General features: G+C 32.8%; 1 protein-coding gene and 1 pseudogene across 1 annotated transcript; both read right to left on the bottom strand.

Moving 5' to 3' along the window:
* Positions 1 to 124: 124 nt before the first annotated feature.
* LOC121219978 (UDP-sugar pyrophosphorylase) lies at positions 125 to 962 on the bottom strand. The gene is made up of 3 exons (XM_041098899.1): positions 718 to 962; positions 496 to 600; positions 125 to 289 (listed from the first exon to the last, which is right to left on the bottom strand). Exons 1-3 carry the CDS (start codon positions 835 to 837, stop codon positions 140 to 142), a joined length of 375 nt encoding a protein of 124 aa, XP_040954833.1. The 5' UTR covers positions 838 to 962; the 3' UTR covers positions 125 to 139.
* Positions 963 to 5,029: 4,067 nt separating this feature from the next.
* LOC107944402 (GDSL esterase/lipase At5g22810-like) lies at positions 5,030 to 6,614 on the bottom strand (annotated as a pseudogene).
* Between the last annotated feature and the right edge of the window lie 3,839 nt (positions 6,615 to 10,453).

Genomic DNA, 10,453 nt, shown 5'->3' with positions numbered 1-10,453 from the left:
AACAGTTGCATAGAAGAGAGTGAAGATAAGAACATATACGAGTAAATAAAACTTGATATATGTCAAATTAAACTAATAATAATGCGAATCATGTTAACTAAGACAACTGAATATTGATTACATCAATTTGTATAAAAATTTAGAAAAATTCGAGTGAGAGTAATTTCATTACCGAAGGTGTGAAGCCATCATATGGATTCTTCCCAGCTTTCGAGTCGGCTAAGAGCTCCCTGGCAGTTTTAATGTATGATGCCAAACCCCCAGGATAGCTCGAATTTAGCTTAGATAACTATATTAAAGGGAAGAAAAAACAGTACACTCTTAAATGTACAATACTGAGAATCATTTAACTACAATTCAAACATAAACGGTAAAAATAAACAGCCACTCCTTGAATGCCTTAATTTTCCTTAGTAACCAAAAACATTTCTAATTAAGAAAAACAAATCATAGTAGAATACTGTAGAACTCAATAGCTTCAAAAATAACAGAGACCTGAATGAAGAAAGCTTTCTTTTGGTCGTCATCGACGCCAGGCTCTGCCCAATGCTGAAACAAATGACTCTGTCCCATCTCCAACAACATCTTCCCCAATTGGATCTGCCAAAACAACAAAAAATAACGCATAATTTACATAGTCGAATAAATATTATATATATAAACACATAAATATCCGGTAATTTTTTACAAAAGTACGGAATCTGAAACATGCAAGACCTGATCCGGAGAAAGGAGGTGGAGATTCTTGACAAGACTAGGAGGCCAATCTCCGGCGTCGATTTTGAGGTCGGAGAGAAGCTTCGCCGTCGAATCAGCCGTCGTCAAACCCGAAGCCATTCTCGCCGGAATTTTATTTTCGAATAATTTTTTTTGTCAAGAAGGGAATACTAAGGGAAGAATGTTATGGTACGAAACTAAAATCAAGAAAAACAAATTCAGCTAGCCACTAGTATAACATTCTAGTCAGTAGTATAACATTTTAGTGGAGTTAAAAAGTTTGTTAAACTAACGACATGTTTGATTGGCAGTAAAATGGTTTTCGTAAAATGGTTTTCGTAAAATGATTTCTGAAAAATGTTTACTGGAAAATATTTTTTGGTCTTTGATTGAATTTGTGTAAAATATTTTCTGCTGTTTGATAGATTTCTCGAAAATATTTTCCGGAAAAGTTATTTTTTAATATATTAATATAAGGGAAATTATAAAAGTTAAATATTATTTCTTAAAATATATTACTTATAAAAGTAATAAGGAAATTATAAACTCTGGATGGATCCCAATAAGCACAATTTACTTGAGGTTGAAGATATGATTTTGGATTCAAGACATGGAATATGTGATGCCAAAAGATGATGTTGGATATAAGACATGATATTCTAGGGTGTGTATACAATGATTCGTTCTTGATTTTTTGGAACAAAAGAGAGCAATTGCTTTGACTCCTAACCAATTGCTTTGACTCTCATTCCCACTTCTATTTTCAGACTGCCCTCTTCTATTATCAGAGAACATAAGAGAGCAATTATCAGACTGCCCTATTCTATTTTCACCTTCTTCATCTCCTAACCAATTGCTTTGACTCTCATTCCCACTGCTTTCCAATATCTTCTCCTCATTCCCTCGGACTGCAACAGTAAAACTTCCTTCCGATTCACTCAAATTAGCCACACATTCAGCATCCTCTGTTGCTTCCCACTCTAAAATTTGATTGCTTTTATCTGAAGAATCGATAATACCTTGATTTTGGTCAATTACTTCCGCATTATTTTCAATCTCTGCTTTGGGTCAATTTGAAAAGCAAGCTCATCAGATTCTCGTTCACTTTCAATCTCTGCTTTGGGTCATTCCGAATCAATTCCACAGTCCCTGTCTTGGAAACACTACGCTCGATGTCATTCACTTGCTCCATTCTGGATCTTGATTGCCGAGTCGGATCTGCCTCACTCCGAACCGACGAAGTGGACGGGGATGGATACCATCTTGGGCTTAAGAGACTGAGGCTGCGACGCCTCGGGCATTACCAGAACCGGGATCCCTCTAAAGCTTCTCCCATAGCGGGGGCGAAACGACGCATCGAATGGATTTTGGGCAAAAGCAAAATGGAATCCAAACAAAGCTTCAAGGAGAGCTTTTTCCATCAGATTGACTGCCGAGGGCTACACTTTTCGAGAATCGGCAACTTCTCTCCGAAGGCCACTGCCATGGCTTGGAGGCGATTGTAGGCTATTGTAGGCTTCGAAACGGGAAAGGGAAGGAGAAGGGGAAAGGGAAGGAGAAGGGGAAAGGGGAGAAGAATGGGTCATTTTCCGGAAAATGTCTTACCGAATTCAAAACGGCAAGACATTTTCCTCAAACAAGAACTCCTTTTCCCGTGTTTTGTAAAATATTTTACAATAAGAAATCATTTTCCTCCAATCAAACACCGGAAAATGGGGAAAACCAATTCCGGAAATGGTTTTCCCCCTATCAAACAGACCCTAAAATAAGACAATCTTCGATCGGGTCAGGTTCTAAGATCTATTAGGATCCGATTTGATTTAAAAAATGAGTCTAAATTTTAAGATAACTCTCATTGGCTACCCGGTCCTAGAGGTGCTCATGGGCGGGGCGGCTCAGCCCGACCCGATGGCCCGCCCGAAATATGGGAGGGTTTGGGTAAAAATATAGGCCCGAAATATGGGCTTGGGCAAAAAAACGAGGCCCGTTTAGAAAATGGGCCGGGTCTCGGGCACAACTTTTTTGGCCCGGGCCCTGCCCAGCCCGACCCGATATAATAAATATATTTATTTTTTAAATTTTTTTAATTTTAAAATATTTTTAAAATACTTTTTTTATTATTTTTTAATTTTAAAATATTTTAAAAATACTTTTTAAATTTTTTTATTTTTAAAATATTTTAAAAATATTTTTAAATTTTTTAAAATAAATTTTTAGTATTTATTAAAAAAATGGGCCGGGTCGGGCCCGGGCCAAAATTTTTTATGGGCCCAACCCGGCCCATGAGCACCTCTACCCGGTCCGATAATAGATAGATTCGACCCCTGCATTTGATAAATTTAATTTCCAGGTTTAATATTATTTTAAAAATTATTATTTTTAATAAAACTTAATTTAATATTAAAAGTGGTTTAACTTATGTAATTATCTCTTTTAATTTTTTAGACAATTTTATCAAAAGAGAAAATAACTATAAAACTTGGAAGAAAATAAAAAACTGAACATTACAAATTATGAAAAAATTATGAAAACTAATCTCAAAAGCATTCAATACTTTAAAATTTTAAAGCAGAAAAATCATAAACCAATTTTATTAAAAAAAAAAACTAAAGATAATAACTTTATTTAAAACTAAAGTCTAATTAAAATATGATAATCTAATCTAAGTTGACGGTGCTTCAGCTAATTTCTTAGAACAATAACTTTTAAATTTGGAAGTTACATCACGATTTGAAGGAAAAAGTATTCCATTAAAACAATAATTTGGAAGTAGCATAAGCCTACGGCAACAATCTGGTTGAAGTAAAATTTTGTGCGAACGAAAAGAATTCAACATATCTTTGTAGCAGTTTATGTCAAAAAAAAAGTTCAAAGATTTGTTGACACTCATAAAATAGATCCACCGATGGAGACTTTATAGATTCTGGCGTTGGCGATGAGCTGATAAAAGGTAAAAATTTTAGCAATGGTTGCAAAATTGTATCTATTAACCATAAACAAGGGAACAATGGCGAAAAATTATTAGGTTGTATAACAGGATGATTATCATTAACCTAATTATCACGGATTGAAAAACTTTGTTTAACAACGTGGCTGAAAAAGACAAAACAAATAATGAAATTAAGAATACACCATTCATCACGATAAAACTTTGGAAAGATTAATGAGAATGGAAGTGAGGAAAGTAGATTGTAATATTGTAATACATGTAACTAGTAAAATGGTGAGATATATATAGCAAGAAAAGCTATAACAACCCTATCACTTATTTGTCAATAAAACCTGAATTTTGAAATGAAAATAATTGAATAGCAAATTTTAAAAATGTTATCTGTTATAAAAGAATTTATTTAATAAAAAAAATAATATCAATATGTGTGTGTGAAGCCATTTAATTCTAGTTGCATACTCCATGTTTTTTTTTTGGCTTTTTTTAATTTTATTTTAAAATTTTCAATAAATAAAAATAATAAAAGAGGGAAAATAAATTAAAAGTAATTAATAAATAGATAAAATGATATAGCAGAATTTGAATTCAATTCCACAAGATAAAAAGAATTTAGATCCAATATTTATTTTGAATGGCTATTTCTAGTAAAAATGATAAATTTGTTCTCTAATTTTGGTTTTATTTAGATTTAGATAAAAGAATGTTATCAAATAATCATTACTTTTCAAAAATTAAATATTTTAATTAAAAAATAATTTTATATCTTTACTCCAAAAAACCAAAATCATTAAACTATTTAATTATCTCTTATAATTTTATAAACTAATTTTAATAATTTTCTTCTGCCCCTGATTTTAAATGGGGATATTCTGTGCGGACATCCTCACGTTTATGATTTATTGAGCCTGTAATCATGTTATATGTGTTTTTTTTATATTTTTTATTTGTATTTTAAAACTTATAATATTTAATTTTTTTCATTTAATTTTGTGTCTTTTTTAGCTCTGAAATTTATAGTTTTGTCAAATCACTTAAAACAAATGAAAAAGTTAAACATTTTTAACTTTGTTGACGTTACATACATGTATATTGTCACGTGGATGACAAATCATTATTTAATTAGTTTTTTAAAATTTAAAAATTCAAAAAATTATAAACACTATTTTTAAAAATTAAAAATTATTATAAAATTTATAAAAAATATTTTTAAATGTTAAAAATTAATTAAATATTGACATGTTATCTATGCAATCCACATATAGCAAAGTTAACCAGCATTATTTTTTCCATCGATTTTGGAGTATTTGACAAAAATACAAGTTTTAAAAAGGTGAAAAATTAAATGTAAAACTAAAATCGGCATTAGCTCAACAAAATCCTTATAAGAAAATTCATAAAATATAAAGTGAATACATGATAAAAACCAGCTATAGGGTCTTCATTTAATTTTTAAAATTTAAGCTAAACAATAAATTATAAATTTTAACTATAAAGAGTCTCCACTATTAGAGAGGTTAGTAGCTAAAATCTTCTTTGCAGCCTCTGTTGGATGGAAACTATCCCAGAAAACATATTGTGACGCATTTGAGCAAGTTCCAATGGAATGTTGATTGCATAGTATGGATGTTTCAAGCAATCCAGTCCCGCAACAAGCTCTTCTTACCTCTGCAAAACCTATTTTCACATGTTTAAATTATTAGTGCCTGCTTAGAAGTTAAGCCTTACTCATACTTCTAACATTTTAAGAAATAATAGTATTTTTACCGTTCACATCAGGCTTTGTGATAATGGTGTAAAGAGGACTATAGATGTCTAAGACAACTAAGATTAGAAAACCTTCTCTTTAACCTTTGAGATCTGTGATTGAGCTTGTTGTTAAAAGAAATTGCATTGTTATTTAATCTAGCCACACACTGATTGCTACCATGCCCAAATGCTGTGATGGCTGCCGGTAAGCACCCAAGTGGTGGTAAAGTTGTGACTCCTATTCTTCTTGCTCCAAGCTCGTACAAATTCTGTAAGAAACTTTAGAAAATCATGAAATTATATATATATATATATTATTTAGTGAAAAAAGTATTAAGGAAAACCTGAATGAAATTATCATATGATTCAATGAGAATATCTGAGAACATATTAGGTGTATAGGATGTGAATAATAAAGGATTAATATAATAGTTTTGAAGAAAGTCGCTGCTCCCAAAACTAATAAGGTGGATTCCGTTAGATATTATTGAAGAAGCATTGGATTTTCCCGTTATAGCCGTTAACTTATTCTTGTACTCTTTGTAGTTTTCCAGTTGTTGACTTAAAGAGAGTGTATTCTGTAAAAATAAATAAATGAATGAATATTTGAAAGTATATAGAGAAATAAAAACGTTTCATTTTGGCTTACGTATAAAGTTGCCGTAGCATTATAATAACCGGAAGCAGCTGATGCAAAATTGGCTCCAATCAGCAACATTTCCCCGTTAGCCTTGTCACTCATGTAAGCGGGCTGCTGGTCAGTGAAGCCAAGTCCCTCAGCTGTGTTTACAAATGCAGAAAAAAAAACTGTTTAATGAACATACAAGATAAACCTGATCATAAAAAGAAAAAGAAACAACGTTTAACCAATAATATCTATCGCTAGCTTTCCATTACAGAATCTTCCGGTTGGTTCATGATGTGCCAAATCCCTCCCATAAGGAGGGATTTATAAGCGTAACCAGATCATTATTGTTTCCTACATCAACAATCGAGTCTCCAAATATGAACATGGCAGGAACAAGTTGACCCTTAACCATAGAAAGCAAAATTGCAAAAGGAATAAGCAGAGCCACAAACTTCATTTTTGGGGGGTAACTGAGAAGAGCCTGAGAATTGCTTAGGGGGTGCTTAAACTAGTATGTAGCTGTTAGTGGCATAGGTTTAATTTATTAACTTTTATCACACTTATTATATTTTTCATCTTCTTAAAAGTATAATCTTACATGCTTCACCTAACCTAGACATGTAAATTATGATGATATTCAATTTTTCATTGCACACATTATTAATTAAATGAAACTTATGCCACGTCTAACAGATACACATTATTAAAATGAAACACCTGCAAAAGAAAGATCTAGGTTTACTCTTTCACATCTTCCACGCCCACTTGTCGTAAAATTCTTCTTTTCCATCACATACTTTCTTGCCTCAGTAGTCGCTGTAACAACTCGTTTTCAGTAAAATCGGAACAGTGGTTTCAGGACCACAAATCCGAATTCGAAAAGAAAATTATTTTAATATTATTTCATGGTCTAAATTATAATAGGAAAATCGTATGAAAATTTTGTTAAGAAAATTTTACTGATTACATGTCTAATTGATAAAAGGACCAAATTGCATGAAATGTACAAGTTCAGTTCTAGTAGCTATAAGTATCAAAAATAGCTATGGAATTCAAATTTTGAGGTCCTTATATGGCAAATAGACCATTAAGAGAAGTTAGTAGATAAGGATGATGATTCATCCATGGAAATTTAATTAAAGAAAAGGATGAAATTGGAAATAAAAGATATTAAATGATTAAATAAAGAAAATATCATCATTTATCATCATCTTTCCCAAATTTTTTTATGGAAACCCTAGCTAAGAGAAAAGAGTTCAAGCAAGCTTTCTTGGCTTAATTAGGTATGAATTCTTGTTCCGTTTTTAGTAATTTTTATGTTTCCGAGATTGTAATAACATAATTAAGCTATTTTGGGGACTAATTTGCAAAGTTATCGAAGTTCTAGGATTTTTTCATGGATGAATATAGTTGAATTATGAAGTTTTATAGTATAAAATGAAAGTTTGTCGGTAGATAAACAACTTTTGTTAAAGAAATTTTGATGAAAATGTGATTTAGGGACTAAATTGTAAAAATATAAAAATTAATGAAAAAAATTCTAATTTTTGTGAAATACACGAGCTGCTATTGATACATGTAAAATTTGGCTGGACTTGGAATAAGGATTAAATTGCATGAATTTCATTTTCTAAGCCTAGAGACGAAATCGTCATTAATTAAAAGTATAGGGGCAAAACGGTAATTTTGCCTAAGATGTGACTTGGATTGAATTGAATGTAAATTTTATTAAATTGATGTTAAATTTACTTGTATAGATCCAAATAGATCAAAAAACCGAGTTAGATTGTGGAAAAGAAAAGGTATCAGATTAGTAGTTTACAAGTCATGAATAATTATCGAGGTAAGTTCATGTAACTTAATTGTGTATATTTATATACTTATATTGAGTGTTGAATACGTAAATTGTGTAAATGTCATATATGTGTATGTAATTGATCTCATAGCTAAAAATCTCTGATAAATAAATAAGTCTCGTTTGGATAATGAGATTCGATGGATACAGGGTTTTGTTTCCCGAAATGATAGTGTTCTTGCATATGTTACGAATGTACTGTAGCTCGAAAGAGCGTCCCATTATAAGCCCTCTCAAACTTCCCGTTATAGTGTTCTTACGAGCTTTTCATTAAATGCTCTTCGAAGCATCCCGATCTGTTGTGACCTTACATGTGTTATGGGCACACCGCAACTCTTATGAGCATCTCGTTATATGGCTCCTCGTGAGCTTCCGAATTAAAGGCTCTTTGTGAGCTTTCCGTTAGTGCTTGCTTGAACTTCTCGTTATATAGCTATCCGGTGATTCCCATTAAGTGCTCTTCGAAGCTAGCCGTTAATTGCTCTGCAGAGCTACCTGTTATAGGTTTTTTGTGAGCTTCCCGTTATATTGTCCGGATAAGCTTCCTGTACAAGGCTCAATGAGCTTCCCGTTATAGTGCTTGAGAGAGAGTTTTCTGTTTAAGTGCTCATAAAAGCACTCCCGGATATAAATTAACGGATTTATAGTATTGTACACTTCAGGTGTACTACCCAAGTATCTATTGAGATTTCAAATGATTCAACAGGTGAAATTCTGACATGAGAACATGTGAAATCAAAATGAAGCTATTATTTGTATATGCATGAAATACTTGGAAACTTGATACCTGATGAGCTCATCATTGTTCATGTTATTCACATGAAATACATGACTAACAAGTGTGTTGAGGTTATATGTGTTAGGCTAATTGCCAAATTGCTTTGGATGTATTATGCATGTTTATTGTATGAGTAAATGAATTGTAAGATAATTTCCCGTTATACGAACTTACTAAGCATTAAGTGCTTACTCAGTTGTATTTCCTCTGTTTTATGGTACTCAAAAGCTCGTTGGTTTGGAAGCTTGGCAGAGATCACTCACACTATCCACCGGCCCATTTTGGTACAATTATGAAACTAATTTTGGTTATAATGGCATGTATAAGTTAACTTGGCCATTGTTGGCATTTTAAATATTTTGGTTGTAACTAGTCATCGATATGGCTTGTGTTTGGTATATTTTGAAATGTGTATATATATGGCCTTAACATGTTTGATGTGTGAAATTGAAATGGTTTAATGATGGTAAGCATATGGATGAACAAATGGAGATAGCATAATTGATAAAATATGCATGTATGTAAATTTGATCAATTAGGTAAGATTGAGTATAGGAATACATGTGACGAAATATCATATATAATACTTGGTTTTGACTTGGTTCAAATGTCTTGAATTGGTTGGTGAATGTGTTTAAGTGTTTATGTAGGTGGAAGGTGAAATTGGGTGAGGAATAAGGCTTGGAAATGACCTTATTTTGTCCACAAGGGCGTCTATCTCAGCTGTGTGTGACACATGGCCTAGCACATGGGCGTGTGTTCTGGCCATGTGTCCCCTACATCTTAAAAATTCAAAACAGAATGCTCAGGAATTTTCACACGGCCTGGCACACGGGCATGTGGCTTGGTCGTGTGACCCTTGCACTTAAAATGTATCGCAAATTAGAGAGTTACACGGGCTGGGGACACGGCCATGTGCCCTACTTCAAATACCACATGGCCTAAGACACGGGTGTGTCACTTGGCCGTGTGAGCCACACGGGCGTGTGTCCCCTGCACTTAGGAAAAAATTTTAAGGTTTCGCGAAAAATTCTCTAAGTTATCGATTTAGTCCCAACTTATTTCTAATGTATGTTTTGAGCCTCGAGGGCTCATATAAGGGACAATATAATTAATCTATAATTAATTTCTTATATGAATGTTAAGTAATATAAAATATCTGAGTTTGATATGAAAACTTCGGTAATGCTCCTAAACTCTGTTCCGGTGACGGATACGAGATAAGGGTGTTACAGTCGCTCTATCTTTGTCACACAAACACAAATTTAAAAGTTTCAATCCTCCTAGAGGCCTTCCATAAAAAAATATAAATCTTTGGTAGCAACAAACACCATGACGAGTAGATCAAAACCTTCATGGTCATTAGCCATCCATGACACCACAACTTCTGAAACAGTTTTAGGAAATCACTCCTAATTCAACATTAACACAAAAACGAACCTAGAATAATTAAGCAAACTAGAACCCATCATAACCAACAACCCAAACCATCCTCCAAAAGCACCTACATCAAGGACCCCTCGACAAACATCAACACCCAAATTAATTAATGACTACTAAGCGTACTAAATTAATCAATGACTTAGACCCTTATGTCTCAAGACACAACACCCCTGGTTCAGACCCCTACCTTACATGCTTAGATGTCTTGAGACATAGGCCATTATGACTTGAGACTTATACCATAATATCTTGAAACATGTTTGATAAGTCTCGAGATCTATACTCAAAAATGCACAATTTGATGATTTTTATTCTTAGTGTCTCAAGACATGTTCT

This window comes from Gossypium hirsutum, chromosome D08, assembly GCF_007990345.1.
Source record: "Gossypium hirsutum isolate 1008001.06 chromosome D08, Gossypium_hirsutum_v2.1, whole genome shotgun sequence".
Lineage (NCBI taxonomy): Eukaryota > Viridiplantae > Streptophyta > Magnoliopsida > Malvales > Malvaceae > Gossypium > Gossypium hirsutum.
Note: the sequence above shows the minus strand (reverse complement) of the source record. Positions and strands in the feature narration are given on the sequence as shown.